Genomic DNA, 18,203 nt, shown 5'->3' on the forward strand with positions numbered 1-18,203 from the left:
GAGAACTCTATGTGGTTAAAGACATGTTTATATATATACTTTGATTGATCTACTTTTCAACTTAGGCTGCATAGTTTGGGAGGATTTTCCAATTTGATGTTGTTTATTTCCCTGTAAACCGGGTGCTTATAGAACTAGGATGAGATCATAAAATAGGGTTTCTCTCGCAATGTTCCAATTAACTCTCACACATCTCACAATCCACCCAACTTTTTCCCACCGGTGATTTTCATAATTAGCCAGAGGTTCTTGTGTGGATGCCAGGAGCAACTTATTCATAAAACGTGCAGGAAAAAGTCCTGTGCAGCATGTCAAACATCTGTTTGCTGCTGTGCCACCTTTTCATTACATCTATTGTTGGTAAATAACTAAATCAGGGCAATGGGGTTGAAAAAGACACGTTTCAACTCAACTGGGTGACGCGTTTCGCTGTGCTGTCTCTTTAAGACAAAACTGTCGCGCCACTTCGATCCTACATCCATTTTCTGCTCTTTCTTCTGTATATATATTTTTTTTATTTCTAACCGGAGACAAAGACAGCGCATCTCTCCGGTTCGGTACGTCATGCAAACATAGCAGTCACCGGCTCGTTGCGTGATTTTCAAGAAAGTTTGTTCCGTCCGTCTTGTAAAGTTGCGCAAGTGGCTGCGCAGAGGAGTTTCTTTTAAATGCCTCTCCGGTTGAACTAACTCCCCCCCCCCCCCCCCCCCCCACCTCATTACTACTGAGCTCCCTCATCCTATTGCACTGTGAGCGGAGAGCGAGCTTCTTGGGGCTCCTTTACACTTTCCATTTAACTTTAACAACTTGTGTTTTAGTGTAGTTTCAAGAAACCATGTTTTGGACGCTCCTGTGCGCAATCGCAGCCTTTGCGCCCGCGCCGGCAGATGCGCAAGTCTCCGGCCGCTATACCATCGGATGTCCCGCTCAGTGTGACAGGTCGATGTGTCCCCGGATGCCGTCCCACTGCCCGGCGGGACAACTCCTCGACGCCTGCCACTGCTGCCAGGTGTGCGCGTCCAGCGAGGGCGAAGCGTGCGGCGGCCTGGGCAAGCTCGGCGACCCGGTGTGCGGAGAGGGGCTGGAGTGCTCCGTCCCCGCCGGGGTGGCGTACACCGTCACCGTGAGGAGGAGAAGCAAGAGCGGGATTTGCGCCTGCAAGGCCACCGAGCCGGTGTGTGGAAGCGACGGGGTGTCCTACCGGAACATCTGCGAGCTGAAGAGGGTCAGCCGACGGGCGCAGAAGCTGCAGCAGCCACCTGTGGTTTTCATTCAGCGGGGGGCCTGCGGGAAAGGTGAGGCTCGGGGGTTTTGTTGTTGTTGTGTGTGTGTGTGTGTGTGTGTGTGTGTGTGTGTGTATGTTTGTGTGTGGATCACAACACGGCACAGATACATTGATAGGATTTGGAAGAAGGTTGGATTATTATGATTGTTGGTACACTTCATGCAGAGATTAAAACAAAAAAAAACTTTGAGATCCATTGACGGCTCTTCTCACACATGCTCCTTCACAGATTAGCCTCCTTAAAAAAAAAAATCTACGTTTGACCCCCTCAAATCCTCACAGGACCTTGGTGGTGCGAACTGCACTGTTAGAGTCGAAGGCTCCATTCAGTTTGCACCACAATCCCCCGTTTTGTGAAGGACAACAAGAGACGCCATTCAGCTCCATCAGAGAGCTGCCTCTGCCTCTTTCGCCCCGGGTTTGGACAAAGTCACAGGTTCTCCCCCCCCCCCCCCCCCCTCCGATGCAAAGCTCGATGTGAGCGCAGTCACACGGCTCTAATCCGGGCGGATTGTTTGAAACAATGCAGCTCGTGCCAGTGAAGAGAAAAGGGGATTCCTCCGAAGCCTCGTTAGTAGATTCGACTCGTCGGCCTGACCCGAAACTGCTCCGAAGTGACACAATTTGTGACAACTGCTTTCAGTGTGAGAGTTTCAGCAGGGACCCGGCGCGTTGTCAGACAAGAGGGTCATGTGAAAAAAGTATTTCGCCCCCTAAACGGTGCAGCTGGATAATAATCACGCACCCTTCTTCGTGTCTGCCGCTGCACAGAGTCGCCCAGCTGAGAATGCACATTCTGAGCAATTTAATCAGGCAGCCATTCATCACCGGTGATGACAAGTGTGTGTGTGTGTGTGTGTGTGTGTGTGTGATTTATCTCCAAAAACCGCATATAAAGCGTTCAGGAGACGGGAAAGCACACAGGGCCGCAGGTGGTAAAGGCGTTGGGGTGGGTCCTTGGTTTGTGTGTGTGTGTGTTTTACATCCATCCCAAAGTGTGCGCCACAACTTAACCTCAAAAGCTGGGAAGGTCACCTCGCCCTCCTCCCAGAACCTCTCTCTCTCTCTCTCTCTCTCTCTGTGCCCCCCCCCTCTCTGACGTTCTGTTGTGTCGCGTAGAGGAACGCACTGGTGCCAATTCCAAGCCACAATCCCTCCTCCGTTTATAACAGAGACACCGAAGGAAAACACAGAATGAGCGAACCCGTATTTCTGGGAAAGGTTTCGAATGCGCTCGGGAAGCGGTGAGGGGCGCGGTTGCGGGGCAGACTGCATGACCGCATCTGTTTGCCAGTCGTGTAAGCGACTCACAAAGTTAAGTCATGTCCGGCTGTTGGCGCTCCAAGGAGCCCGGGTTGCGAGGCTTCCCGTGATGCGAGTCACGCTTTGAATCAGACGCGGGCGTCAGCGGGTCGGACGACAAACGCGGCCTTCGGCAGAACCTCTCCTCCAGAGATGGTCTCTTTTGAACTGAAATCAAGGCCGCCGAATTAAACGAGCAGGAGATGACACTAAAACACTAACTCCACCCCCCTCCGCCTGCCAAACACCTGGCGTGACGTCGCTTCGGGGTTTCATTATGCAGTTTGTTGGATTCTGCGAAGAAGATTGGGTCAAATATTTTCTCATTCGCTCACTTTAAAAATAAAAAAAACGACTTTATTGACAGTGATGGTGGAGAATCTGAAGTGTGGAGGGACAGAGGAGGATGACATGCAGGCCTCGGTCATCTGTTCCACCGAGGCGCTGAAACGACCCACAAAGTGTAAGGATTGGATCTGGAAGCATAAAGTTGTGGTCCTGTGCAGATGTTCCGTTTAGATTTACGTCTAAGGGACATGTGCTGAACGTGCACATTCCTCGTCCGCTCATCGTATCAAATGTGTCTTTTGCTTTTTTTTTCTCTAATGTTGTGTCAGTCAGTCTCTGTCTGCATGCCTCCCTGTCTGGTTTTCTCATCTGTCCTCCTTCCTTCAACATGCCCGCATACACTCGCTCTCTTATTAATCCCTTATTGCTGCAGATTATTTTACGGACGCCCTTTTTGCTGCTTTTTTTCTCGTGTTTCCACGTGTCGGACCGATAAAAGCACACAAACCAATGACTTCTCAAGCCCTGAATGTCCTCTCTGCCACAGTAGGAACTGTTAAATATATCAGCATTTTTTTCTTGTACATTTGAGAGTCTGTGTCCCCCCCCCCCCTCTCCTCCCCATCCTGAGTGTAATGGATAACTTATTACCTAAAGCTGGACTGTGTTTCTTCTTTACTGCATCAAAAAGTGATTCCCAATGTTACACTTTTGAGCTCATTCGCATTTTTTTGGTGTTTTGAGCCACCATGTGTCGTAATGGGAACAATCTCATGTAACAGCATGCAAATATATTATTTTCCTCACACACCCGTCTCTGGAGGGGCCTCAGTTTGTCCAGCAATAAAGAATGCGTGTGTGTGTGAGTGTCCATGCATAAAGAGGAACTAGCCTTTCTGTATCCACTTCTAGAGGATCAGAAAAAAAAAACTGCTTCCGTCTTGCAGGCGCCAATAAAGCAGCGGGTTCTACGATCCAGAAGGAAAAAGAGCCGAGTTGTTGAGTGGGGGGGTTCCGTGTGGTGAAGGTCATTGTGGAGGAGATGGGTGGATGCAGCGTTGAGGTTAGAGAGAGACAACGCAATGAAAGAAGTGCTTTATGTGAACTTTCTGTGTTAAAAGGTTGGGATTGATCGGCTTCCCGTCATTGGCTCAAAGCCAACAGATGCTCAAAGCGTGCCCCCCCCCCCCCCCCCCCCTCCTCCCCCCGATTTGGACCTCCACTCAGGTTAAAAAACAGAATTGCAAAAGAACGAGTCAACGTAGCGGGACGTTGGAAGCAGAGATGCTCACGAGTCCCAAAGCTCGAGTCCGAGTCGAGTCTGAAGTCACGCGTGTGTGCGACTCGAGTCGCACTCGAGTCCGAGTCTCAAACTCGAGTCCCCATCTCTTATCAACGTCCCTTTTACCGTAAAAAAAAAAAAACATACCAACAACGTTTTACTCCTCCTTTACTCTTTACTTAATGTTTTTTTGTCGTTTTTCCCATAAAATGAAAATACGAAGCGTAGCCGCTAAACCGGAAGTACGTAGATTTTCACAGTAAGAATCGACGCAACCTTCTAATGACAGCGGTTACCAGGGTAACAAGAGGAGAAAAGTTCATTAACGGATATAAATAAATAAGCCTGGTCTGACGGGATGTGTTCGCAGCAGTAGGTGACAACACTCGCTGCTCTTGTCCACGTATTGTTTTGCTTCAGTGAGCAGAGCAGAGACAGTTTAAGGAGATCGCAGAGTAAACGCATACGTCCCGACGTCAGCGAACCGTCGGTCGGACCCTGGCGCATTTTGCGTTGCCTGATAACAAATGAGGTTTTGCTCTCTAGTTATGTAGCTAACAACGTGTAACAAGTTAAGCAACACTACTATCTCAGGTACCTTTCTTTTTCTCGCCCTGTGATGTCCATATTTAAACGCATAATTATTTTGCACAAAGTAGAGATCAGAATGTCTGTAATTTAAAGCACAGAGTGAGCCTCTGGCAACAATTCAGTTTGACGAGGAAGAATACCGAAGCAGTCATGTGGACTAAGCGCGACTCAAAGCGCCGACTCTCTCCACACATCCACGACTTTACCGGACAGTTCGGGGTGTATTTCAGGAGACATTTGCTCGTAAATCAACTGTAAAGTCTAAGCTCAGTTCAGCAGTGAAATAATCCCACATCAGTAGCTTGGCCGGACTCCTTAATGTAACTGAACTGAATCGTACCACCGTGGCATGGCGCTGCTCTAGAAGCAGCGAGAAGGTTGAGACCCTCTGTGGAGGCTTCAGGGACAACACGGCCTGGACACTTTTAGCTGGTGCACTGTATCTTTATTTCTCAACTTACTAACCCATAGCTTTAGTGTACTAACCCATAGCATATATTTGATTATTTTATTTTTATCTTATTGCTGCACTACGTTGTCATTATTGTACTGTCTTCCGTCATGCACCAACCGCCGAGTCACATTCCATGTATGTCTAAGATATAATGGCTATTAACGTTTCCTGATTCCTGACTTTTGCCCTGCTCACTTCTCCCCATCTCAGATTGTTGCTATGACTTTCTGTACAGATGTGCATGCTCCCCAGATGTTGAAATTCACCGATTTAAGGGAATGGCTTGACCAATTTGGTCTAAATGTCTACACAACTATTTCTATGCAATTTGGTTCCGGAGGCAGTTGTGACCCCTCCCAGAATACAAAGAGTTCTCTTCTCTCCACTACAGTTGTCTTTCAATGTGCTCCATGTTCTAAAGGATTTCCGATGAGTTTCTGTCTCTTTCACTCCCGCTCTGATTTGCCGGATATCCCCCCCCCCCCACCCCCACCCCATCGTAAACTCACTTTGACTCTCAGGACACTAACTGAAAACGATTGTGAGGTACATTACACCACTGGTTCATTTTTAGAGTCAACGATCCAGTGGCTGAGACCAAAGTTTGCAGGTCTCTTGTGAAATATTCCCACATCATGAACAGAACCCATGCAGAGGGTGTTTCCTTTCGACGTGGGGGATCCCAGGACTTTTTCTACACATCTATATTTAATGAATATATTGAGTGTAATGTCTCAATAACGATGGAAGGAATGATCATGGATGCTTTGTTCACTAAGCCCCTGTAAAATAATAAAAAAAACAAATGCAGCACAAAGCGTATATGTGTGAACATGATCACGGTCCAGGCTCGCATTGCATGTTGCTGTTGTTGAGTTGAATGATGGTATGTCACCAAAATGTCCCCCCCCCCCCCCCCCCTGCGAGTTGACAAATGATTTTTATACTCTATAATTAAGTGGCTTTCAGCTCAGGCAAGATGGTGCTCATTCCACGCTGCTGTTAGCTTAAATGCACCTTCTCTCTCTCCCCTTAACCCTTCGGTGCGTTCAAGGACATCTCGGGGCTCTGCGGGGGGGGGCCTTTGAGAATGCTGAGGAGCTGAAAATTGTGAGACAAGGTTGTTTGAGGCTCGTGGCAAAATAAGGATTTGCGCATTGGAAGGACGAAAAGCTCAGAGGGAAACGTTTTAGGATTCAAAGCCGTCGGTTAAAATGTCTTCTGAGCAGACCTCAATTAGCAGGTCAATCGTTCAACACTTCCTGACTTGCCTTGGAATCGATGGTGGGATAGACAGGAGGATCTTCTCTTTCCTCCTCTGCGTGACGGGAAAGCACAGCTTTCATTGGTCGGGGTTTCTATTCTCGCACAGCTCTCACATCATGCAGTATTTCAGTGCATCTTTTGTTTGCTTTTACTCATCTGGTTCCCTAACGTGTGTGTGTGTGTGTGTGTGTGTATTTCCAGCTCAGGACAACCCAGACAGCCCAAGACACAAGTACAACTTCATCGCCGACGTGGTGGAGAAAATTGCTCCGTCTGTTGTTCACATTGAACTTTTCCGCAAGTAAGAGCCGCCCTTTGTGAGTGTGTGTGTGTGTGACACACTAGCATCTACAGCCCACCTGTGTACTTAACCAGACCACACCAGTTGGTGGGGCGCCTTGTTCTCTTTCAACGACTTTTCTTCTCATCCCCGGCTTGTTCCTTTTTCTTTACCTGCATCTCGTCCTCGGTTGGCGCCTCGTCTCCGTCTCCGTTGCTTGTGAAGTGTTTTTTTTTTTTAACCGTCTGTGGCTCTCTGATTTTCCACATTTCCACCTTTCTCCCACTCAGATCTTTCTGATGTTGTCTTTTTCCTCCCGTTCTCCCTCAGGTTTACTTGAAAGCCGTTCCTCCTTGAGATTGTGCTCTGTTTACTCTTCAGTGTGTGTTTGTTGTTTCTCCTTCCTTCTTGTTTGTGTGTGTACTTTAATCCCGCACACAACCTTTCTTCTGCTTTCAAGCGTTGCATTGCATTTACATCACGCGTCTTTTCAAACAAAGAGAGATAATCTCACCCTATCCCCCCCCCCCCCACACAGGATGACCTATACCAAGCGGGAGGTGGCGGTGGCCAGCGGCTCTGGCTTCGTGGTGGCGGAAGACGGACAAATAGTGACCAACGCCCACGTGGTGGCCAACAAGCACAGGGTGAAGGTGGAGCTGAAGAGCGGCGGCACCTACGACGCCAAGATCAAAGACGTGGACGAGAAGTCCGACATCGCCCTCATCAAGATCGACGTGCCGGTCAGTCAAAACGCGCCCCCCCCCCCCCCCCCCGGCGGGTCCCGGAGGGCCAGTAGAGCGACGGAACTGGCGCGGTCATAGTTAGCGGGGGACACGTTCGGGAAGTGAAATTTGGGATTTTTCTTGCCTTTCAAGGTCAAGGCCAAAGTCACGTACGTTCTCTAGATAAGTGGTTCTCAACTGGTCTGGCTCCGGGACCCACCATCACCCCTTAATGACAAGCCGCGACCCAAACCGAGGAACATTCTCAACTTCTCAAATTTATTTAAATCAAGTTCACAAGCTGACTTTTTATATTTTATATTGATGATGTTTAATTATCCTAAAAACCCAATGTCTCCCCCATATCAGAATGGTTTGACCCAACCTGGCACACGCTGCTGAAAACATGGACCGACTAGCCGGCAAAAAAACCGAGACTCCGCTGCATTCAAAAAGTCCCTTCAAAATAAAATCACAGGAGAAATTTTTTTGTGATTTTTTTTTTTTTAATTCTAATTTTTATTTTCCCATGCAGAGTAAAAACGGGTAAAACTTTTTTTTTTAAATTGAATATTGTGCAAAAACTCAATACTTTCAGCTCATTCAACTTAAAAGGTGAAACTGATAAACTGATATATTATATAGACTCATTTCATGCAAAGTGTGATATTTCAAGTCTTTATTTGATATAATTTTGATGATTATGGCTATATATATATATATAGCCATAATCATCAAAATTATCAAAAAAATAATTTTGATGATTATGGCTATATATATATATATAGCCATAATCATCAAAATTATATCAAATAAAGATATATATATATATATATATATATATATATTAGTATATATATATTTACTAATATATTAGTTTCAACTTTTAAGTTGAATTACTGAAAGTAATGAGCTTTTGGACTATATTCAAATTTTTCGAGTTTCACCTGTATAGAAATAGAGCCACGAGGAGACTGCTAAAAAAAAGCAGTCTTTGTGCTTAGCCAAGCTAATTGGCGCTCTCAACCAATGTAACAAAATCAAAACATTACCTCAACCGTCAGTTAGGCTGTCGGGGAATCTGACGGCCGGTGGATTGAAGTCTGGCGCGGCGGTGCGTTCAAGGTCCATGAGATTATTCAGAGTGCAAGTGATGTAAAGTGAGAATGCAGGTGCAGCTCAATTGGTATTTAAAAGACAGCTGCCTGGCAGTCGGTCCGGATCCTGTTGCTGTTCAAGCAGTTCGTGCTTGCAAAAAAAACTCCCGACAGATTTTACGAAACGCGACGAGCAACGCGAGCACACACACCGGATGTATTTATCGGCTGCATTTTCTCTCTTTTTCTCCGAGTCCCTGTCTGGGTTTATTTCTCAGTCTACTGGACCAAGAGGGATCCAAGTCAGCATTGCAAGGCTCCAGGGGCCTACTGACCGGGAGTCAGGGCCTTCACGCGGCTCGCTCTCTTGGCCTCGGTGACGCGGCTGCACGCTTATGACTTGCAGCACGTGGGTCTATTACCAAGATCTCAAAGTCTGAAAAGAGGTTGAAACGTTCAGGGGTTTTGTTCCCATAATGGGAGCGAAGAGTGAAGAAAAGAGCAGTGAAAGACTTTCTTATGATGAAATCTGTTCTGTTTTTTCCACGGGCAGCTGGTCATCGCTCTGGGGGTTTGTTTGCAAAAATAGCAATAATGAATGCTTCATCATGGCAGAAGTGCCCTGCAATGACTTCACGACTCTTGCTGCTTGTTGAACAAAGGGCTGATTACCAAGAAGCAATCAAAAGACGTCCCCGTGTGCATTTAGTGTGTCACACTCATTCTCATCCGCCTCCCCTCTCTGCTCCTCACTCTTTTTTTTCTCACAGATTAAGAGCTGAAAGCCACAGATGGTCAATAAACAATTGTACCAGTTTGTGAGTGAGAACGTCCTTCGGGCCTAGAGACTTGCTTCTGTCTTCTTTCTTTTGCCTCCTCTGTGTGAACTTGGGAGTTTAGTGGTAGCCGGACCAGGTCTGCCCCTCAGCACTGGGGAATACATTAGTCCGTCTCCAGCAGATGGAACTTCAGATGGGAAGGGAGGAGGGGAAGTTCCGTACTTACTAGTCCCTGCGTAGAGGGAAGGAAGGAAGGAAGGGTGGGGAGAGCAAGAGAGACACAGACGGAACCGGCGATGTGGTCAAATCCCGGAAAATGGACCCAAAGGTCTGGAAGACTATGTGAGCTAATAAGCACGATAATGATGGAACTCACTGTGCTTCACATTTAGAAAGGCCGCCCTTTGACCTCATTATTTCACTTAGGACACCGCGGTATTCTCCCAGAAGTGATTTCAATGGGCTCATTCAGATTTACCTGCTTTCAATTTGACTTGAACGCTCGCCTTACTCGCAGGGACGTTCATTTAATCCGACGGACTCAAGGTCTTCAAAACACTCTAATGCGGCGTGCAGGGAACTTTCCATATAATTCCAGATAGTGTTACTGCATGGACTGTGCAGCCACGCAAACATTGGGTTTGAGTGCTTTGTGCTGTGAATGCACATCGAGTGAATGCATCCAATGTTTGGCTTCAAGGGGAGCTCGAAATCCGGCACATTACGGCACAGTATGGCACAGTGTGGCACAGTACGGCACAGTACGGCACAGTACGGCCCAGTATGGCACAGTACGGCACAGTATGGCACAGCAGTCTTGTCAAAGAGGGTTAGGGTTGTATCATGTATTTTCCATGCCAGAGTGGAAAGCTTCCAGTTTTGATTTTAGACACTATTGTAAAGTAATTCCCACTTAAACTGGAGATAACTTTAAATGAATTAGCCAATGATTTAAGAATGACATGTTTCAGTGTGGAATTTCCTTATGGTCCCGTAGAACAACCTCTTACTCTTTGGATAACTCGTCCCTCTGGGACTTTTGCCCGCTGCTGGTTTGGACTCGGCTCTATTGGAGTGTGTATGAGATTGTGTTACTGTTTATTTGCAGAGAAGGAATGTGGTCCTGCACTTATCTATTTATCGGCAACATGGGGTCAACGTGGGGTAAATGTTTACCCAGGAAGTACGAGATGTGTACATCTCCATGCATGAACAGTAAAGTCAGACAAATGCAAATGTTTGCAATCAATTATCAAATCTGTTTGTGTGTGTGTGTGTGTGACTTAAGATGAACTCACTGCAGGGACAAGAGGACACAGTTGAAAGACACTGCAGAGACACGCCGAGGGGAAATGAATCTACTTCCTCCTCTCCTACTGACCCGACCACGCTCCTTCATCTCTTGTCTCTCTGACCAAAATGGTTCCCATGCTTAAGGATCCAGTTGGGTGGGAACAGGGCCAAGGAAAACACACACACACACACACACACGCTCTCTTTTGCCCCGCTGGGTCTTGATGCAATTTCTCCTTTTGGCTACGAAATTGTTTTCCAACCCCAGCAGCCTCAAACTGTTGCGGGTTACCAGTCAATGGCGTCACTCTATGTCTGCATGAAACATTTCAAATCAACCACAGTCACAATAGTCATGCGAGTCATGTGATTGAGGACCAACAGTGGATTTGAGACATTCACAATCTAAAGTGATGTTATGGTGTATTCACAACACCCACTGTAAACTTAGGGGCATAGATGATATCCTCTGAGCCTGCTTCAAAGGTCAGTTGACCAGGAAAGGGGCAAAAAAAAAAGTGGCGTAAAACAATGCAAATCCTTTTTGTTTAGTTTGGCAAACGTTTGTGATCCTCCTCCAAAATCCAATCGGGTTGAGAAGAGTCTTGTGCTCATATCTCAAAAGATAATCCCTGATTATCCAGAGATAAAAGACATGTCATTGACCTCTATTGTAAGGTCAAAGGCAAATATATCTTGAAACCTGTAAAGATGAAACTCTCTGCTAGAGGTAAATGAGAAAATAAGTGGGTGTTGCCTTTAGGAGAATGCAACGCATGGCGGCTGGGCTTCAACCCCACTGACTTGCTTCAGCGGATTTCAGTGAGTCTCCCCAGCCTTTTAAAGAGGACTCTAGGCAACGATGTCACCTCTGCAGACCTATAAAACCTGCAGGAATTAGAATTACCGCCGTACTTTTCCCTTAAATCTCCGTCCCCTTTGATCCTCGTCTCCCATCCACGCATGTACGTCACGGCATGACTTCAATCTCCAGAGTTGTTCTACTGCATCTACTTCAGGCACTGAAGACCTCATGCCCTCTCATCATTGGGATGTGTGCAGTTCAAAGTGTTTGTGGTGTCTAGGCCCCGAGTCCTCGGAGCTCTCGTGCAGGAACCTCACTGACATGTGTTTGCTCTTAAAATGACTGAAGCAAAGCTTCCCAGTGGCATATGGAAACCATAGTGGTTTCCTCACTGGTGTCAGCGAGGATCCGGCTCAGCCAGTGTGATTTAAAGACGTCAACGTCTCTGACATCAAGGGAGAGCCGACTGCCGCTTTGTGTGTCAAAGTCACGGTTGCATTCGCCCACCACATTTTCCTCTTTTTTTTTTTGTCGCTCTACCAAACGCACACGAACCGGCACTGACGCCACGTGCACACACCACACAGGCAGACGAATCCACACACTGTGGCCCCCCCGTCCTCTGGCTTGATGCTGATGTGTGTGAGCGTGCTCAATCCTGCATGAGCACAACCCCCCCCCCCCCCCCCCCCTCCCCGAGGGCCTCACGTCCACAGAGAAACCCCAGACCTTTTGTGTGTACACGAACGGCGGGACTCATAAAAGTGTGTGTTCCCTGCTTTGAAGTCACCTGTATATGCAGGTGTGTGTGTGTGTGTGTGTGTGTGTGTGTGTGTGTGAGCTTGTGAGGGTTCGCGGCCCCCGGTCCGGTCCACGGTCGCCCTCGGCTCGACTGAGACGTCTTTGCACCCGGTCCTCCAGTCACAAAACAGCAGTCGCCGTAATCGCTTCTGAACGAGCGAGGCCGTGACATTGCGCAACGGCACGTCGCCATGGCAACCCCTGCGCTGTGTTTCCCCCCCCCCCCCCCCGAGCGGGTCGTTTGCTCGTCTGCCCGCGGCTCGGCTCGTCTCGTCTCGCTGTGCCATGTTGTCTGTCGAGACCTCGGCTCGCCGGCGGACCGCGTTTCACTTTCAAACTACTTCTTTGGTCAAAGTTGTTTAGTCCTCGCTGCTTTAATCAGATGCACCACTTTTCTCTCTTATCCAAACACACGAGAACTTGAAGAAAACAATGTTTCCTTTGGGATTTCTTTTCCTTTTCGGGAAAGAAACTGTCCCTGTAGACTTCTTGTAAAAGTGACACCATCATTCTGCCACCTTTTTGGGGTTTTAGACCCAAAGTATTACTCAGGTCATGAGCCGGTGTCGGCAAACGCATCACATGATATCAAAGTAAACATCCGTCTGACATTCTCAGACTCTCTTCCCGTGGTTTGTGGTGTTTTTTTGTTTCCCCTCCTCCACCTTTCTTCCTTCCTTTAAATGTGGCTGCAGCGACTTTGGGCAAATTACGAGTCGCCTCCATCTGAAATAGTAGGCTGAGTCACTTGGGTGGTCAGGAGAGGCAGACTGGTGTGGCGCGATGCGTTTTCCACATCCCGCCGCGGATGGCTGACTCGTCGCTATGAGTGATATGTGAGCTGGGGGTCCTTTCAAAGGGGTTTCCAGTCCCGCAGGTTTGGCGTTGGTTCGGCCCTCTCACCTCGCGCGCTGTCCGGCTGTGAGGGTACCGATCATTTCTTTGCACCATTTTAAAAACAGGACTTTTTTTTTATTTTGGGTTGCGTTTGAACTCGCGTTCATTTGACTATTTCAGAAGGATTTGGGATTAACTGTAGTTGGGCACCGGGGAAACGAAGCACTTCAGAGTTGACATTTTGAAGATGCAAGGCTTTCGTCCGATAGCAACAGTTGCCATGACGGCGGCAGTATCAGTGACTGTTATCGCAGTCAGGGTGACCCGGCAGAGCCCTGGATGTCCTGGCAGGGACTGACCTCCACCCGACGTTTCAGTTTGAACGTCCCTACACTGTTGAAGCTTCTAGGGTAGGGTTTAGGGACAGCAGATGGAAACGAGCCTTTCTGGCTCACTTACATTACACCTGTTGATTGGTGTGCATTGCCCCTGCAAAATGAATAAATATGCAAAACCCACAGGATTCACCAGCACGGCCTGAACGTGTGGATCAGTGTGTGTCTGTGAGGTAAAGTTGAAAGGTTGAAAGGTCCTGACCCCTCGAGGGACGGGCCACCACTGTCTTTGTCAACTTCTAAGAATAACTCATTGACACGCTGGTGGCGACTGAATGAAAAAGTGCACACACTTCACTCTGCACTAGTTTATAAATCATATGTCGGCCTATCAGTTTGTCTTCACCTGCACACACACGCGAATGGAAAATGTGTGCGTGCAGCAACGAGAAGGGTTGGTGATCAGCGTGTTTGGGTGGGTTGTGCATATTTCCCGGTGATTCTTTTGTCCGTCTGTTGCCAACTTGGTGTTGCCGTCTCAGTTACCTCGGCACCCTCGCGCGGCTTCTATTTATAACTTAAGTAAACAAAATGGATACATGGACAGGGGCACTGGGGACCGGTCCTTTACGGGCGCCGTCCTGCCCCCGCGAGGGCCGCCGGGTGCTCGCATGCACTCGGCGTGATGTCGTGGCCTTCCAACGCAGGGCTGAGCAGCAGAGGTGACATCATTTAGAGAAGGAAAGTGTCACTGCACATGGATAAATATATCCCGTCTGTCTGTGGGAGCCAGCTCTCCCTCGTCCACTGGTTTCCACTGTCTAGTTTAACAGGGCAAACCGGAGCTTATGGTTCTCATTATTTGCCGTGAATCAGTAAATCTTCCCATTTTCCTGTGGCCTGTTAGCAAATACTTGCCTTTTTCTCTACACTCTTCTGAACAAAGAAGCTTTAGATCTTGATAATTAGCAGTTTGAGTTGTGTTCTTTGGCGTAAATGTCTTCTTACTGCGATGGAAAAGAAATAATTGGTTTTTTTTTTTTGGTAAACATTTACGTGCAGCTTTGAGTGGGTCGTGTTTAGAAGTCGGTTAGTGGTTTTGCTTTAATCATTTTCCTGCAGTCCACTCATAAAACAAATGATCATGAAAAGTCCTTAAAGCTCAGTAGATGAATTGCACTTGAAGCAGCACTAAGTCAGAATGAAAAGAGGACAAAATGTGTTGCATTGGATGGTCTTTTGCGATATAAAAAAATGAATGCTATGAAGCAGATTTATTTGTCAGACCAGCTGCCACTAACAGGCCGCGTTACATCGCTAATGCACAAAAGCATTAGAGCCAGCTGAGGGCCATCTGCTCATGCAATAAGGACACCTTCTCTGAGCATATGCAAATGCATCCTGCATCTCTTTCACGTCATTCCAAACAACAAAAAATTCCTCGCTTCATGTATTTATTTATTTTTTACTTACTGGTCTTTGTTAGTTTCTTGGTTTTTCTCCGTGGCCTCCAGTGACGCCGCCCCCCCCCCCAACCCCCCCGTGTTTCCTCCCTCGCAGACCAGGCTCCCCGTTCTGCCGCTGGGCCGATCGTCAGACCTGAGACCGGGGGAGTTTGTGGTCGCTATCGGCAGCCCCTTTTCCCTCCAGAACACCGTTACCACGGGGATCGTCAGCACCACTCAGAGAGGCGGCAGAGAGCTGGGGCTACCCAACTCCGACATGGAGTACATCCAGACGGACGCCATAATAAACGTGCGTCGACGAAGCTGAACACGCACGCGTTTTTTTTCCCCCCCTCTTCACAAACAGATCTATTAATTGACGCACCCTTTTTTTTTTTTTTTTTTTTGGTTTGCAGTACGGCAACTCCGGAGGACCTCTGGTAAATCTGGTGAGCGGTCATTTATTCCCTCAGCGCTGGACCTCGTGACCTTTTTGTTGAATCCATTGCGGCTAAGTAGACGGTGGGGGGGCGGGGCTCTGCTGCTTTCAGGACGGCGAGGTGATCGGGATCAACACGTTGAAAGTGACGGCCGGCATCTCCTTCGCCATACCCTCGGACAAAATACGCGAGTTCCTGGCAGAGGCCTACGACCGGCTGTCCAGAGGTAAGAGCTGTACACTGACCCAAGGTGTCCATGAGCATGATCCCATCGCTGAGGCAAACTGCCGTGAGTGAGATTTGGCAGCTGGCAGTCGGAGAGCGCAAGCAATTCCACACGAGCCGTTTCTTTTGGCTGATATTTCTCATCGCTCTGCACCCCGTGACATATTATATTAACCACGTTTCAGTATCGCCCCAACAAGATTATAACACTGTAAAGAAACTACTTAGAAGAAAAGGCCAGCACATGTCGGGTTGTTCTTTTATTTATGGCTTTTCAATCTTTCTCTCCCCCCCCCCACGTAGGGTTTTTGAAACAGCGTGTATTTTTATATGTGACTGCCAACATGGCGTCTTGATTTGATTTATCCAAAATGATGAAACAGCGAGATGATGAAAGCCGTGAAAGAGTCACAGCGCTCACGTGCCAGATAATCTGGCATCCATCGCCCGGTCGATGTAATATGTCTGTCATCCACAATCCGTACCCCGGGGGGGGGGGGGGGGGGTTTATTGTTTTGGAGTTTGGAAACAAAACACCCTTTAGAGGCGAGCGGTTGAACAATTGAATGTGTATTGTGTGCTGGTCCGTCTCCAGGGACGGCGGCTGCCAAGAAGAAGTATATCGGCGTGAGGATGATGACGCTCACCCCTTCGTAAGTTGCACACTTTGCTTAAGCACGCCGCCGGCGATATGGCAGCCTTCGAAGTGCGCGCGTGATGGAAAATTGTCTCTCGCACCTTTCTTGTGTTGAATGAAATAGCGGTCGATTGCTTAAACCCTTTAACCCCCCCCCTCCCCTCCCCCACCCCGATTGTCCAGGCTGGCTAAGGAGCTGAAGACTCGACATCTGGACTTCCCAGACATCACCTCTGGAGCTTACGTCATGGAGGTCATCGCAAAGACACCGGCCGCAGTGTAAGGGCGACGCTTTGTGCTCATTGGCTCCCTGAGCGGGAGCTCGTTAAGTGAACATAGACGCACAAAGAAATATATATATATATATGTATATATAACAAAGCCGAACCACACCACATACAACATGCGTAAATGCATGGAGTGCCTGACCCACTTATACATTCCTCCTCCCTCAATGGAGGCCCCCTCCACCATCTCCCGAAGACACTGAGGGCAGCTATTTCCTTCAAACCTCTTGCGAGGGGCATACCGGCCGCGCTGTGGTTTTCCGCCGCCACTCCGGAACGGCGTGCCCCCCCCCCCCCCCCCCCCCCCCCCACCACCCCCCCTACACCCCTCCACCCGCGGGGCCTCGCCAGTGTGCTCGAGGCCCAAATGACTCTGGCTTTTTGAATAATGACATTTCTGTCTTACCTTATGGGTATTTTTTTTTTCGAGGCGCCGGCGTTCGATCTCGTTCTCGTTCTGTGCTGCTTTGAAGAGACATCTTGAATCTTTAGTGGCGCTCATGTTGGTGGGTGCTGGGTGCGAGTGAGCAGTTGAATGTACCCCTTTTTTGATATCACCGCCGTTGCTCCCCGGGTCCGCGTGTGGTTTTCAGATTTACTGCTTTGTTATTTTTTTCATCACGGCTGTACGTTTGGCCCATCGTGCTTTAGTTTCGCGAAGCCATTCCCGTCACCATTGGTCCGCCGTTAAAATTCCTCCAAACAGATGTTATGTCGATTTAGGATTTTGCTGACGAGCCTGCAAGAGGAACCTCACCAAAGATGTGTTTATATAAAGACGATAAACGCATTAGGAGAACTTGATTAAACTGATGTGTATTTTTTAATCCTTTATCTGTGGGTGATTCGCTTAATTCATGTATTTATTTGACAAAATCTGGAAAAGGAAAGTAACACAAAGTGCAAGCAGAGGGAGGACATGTCACTCTGCTTAGATAATGGGCCCCAGTCAACTCAGATGAATATTGTTACAGCTGTTACTCATACATTAAGTGCTCGCCCTCCATCAGTCCCCGTCTTCTGTTTTTCCTCCAGCGCTGGCCTCAAAGAGCACGACGTCATCATCTCGGTCAACGGCCAGAGGATCTCGTCCGCCACCGACGTCAGCGCCGCCGTCAAGCGGGACGGCAGCCTGAGGGTGGTGGTGCGGCGTGGAAACGAGGACGCCATCCTCACGGTGGTTCCCGTGGAGATCGACCCTTGACCCTCCGCAGGTCCCACCGTGGGGAGCTGGAGCTGGGTTTTTTTTTTTTTTTTACTCATCACCAGTGGACCTTGTGCCGGAGGGGGGGCGGGGCTCCCACCGCCACGCCCGCCCCTCGCCGTGTGGCCAAACGCGAGCGGCGCCACACATCCAGAAATAATCTGGCTTTGCCTTGAAAGAAAACGACTGTACAGATGCTCAAGTGCTGTACTTTGTTCTCTGTGGTTGTTTTAACGTTTAGTCTTTAACGCTTTGGTTGCAACTGTTCGGTCACAAAGATACGAAGTTGGTTATCGGCATTTTATTTGTATCTGCTCTCTCTTGTTTTGTGTCTTTTGTAATACGGAGCAGGGCCTCTAATGCGACTTCAAGCAACTCAGAGACTCGCTGGGAAAATCTGATTTCTGTGATTGTTGTTTTCTAAATTTCTTTTGTAAAGTACTGTAGAATTGTTTTTTGGTCGATGTAATGTATACTGAGAGGAAAATAAAGGGTTTACCTTTTTTTTTAATTACAATGCATGCTGGCTTTCACAAATTTTCTTT

The 18,203-nt window shown here is 48.1% G+C and overlaps 1 protein-coding gene across 1 annotated transcript; it reads left to right on the forward strand.

The window, feature by feature from the left end:
* The first annotated feature begins 712 nt into the window (after positions 1-712).
* LOC119213923 (serine protease HTRA1A-like) lies at positions 713-18,167 on the forward strand. Its single transcript, XM_037465172.2, has 9 exons — positions 713-1,295; positions 6,670-6,769; positions 7,287-7,491; positions 14,981-15,175; positions 15,282-15,314; positions 15,417-15,531; positions 16,126-16,183; positions 16,351-16,446; positions 17,490-18,167. Exons 1-9 carry the CDS (start codon positions 836-838, stop codon positions 17,656-17,658), a joined length of 1,431 nt encoding a protein of 476 aa, XP_037321069.2. The 5' UTR covers positions 713-835; the 3' UTR covers positions 17,659-18,167.
* The last annotated feature ends 36 nt before the right edge of the window (positions 18,168-18,203 follow it).

This window comes from Pungitius pungitius, chromosome 13 (genome assembly GCF_949316345.1).
Source record: "Pungitius pungitius chromosome 13, fPunPun2.1, whole genome shotgun sequence".
In the NCBI taxonomy this organism is placed as follows: Eukaryota; Metazoa; Chordata; class Actinopteri; order Perciformes; family Gasterosteidae; genus Pungitius; species Pungitius pungitius.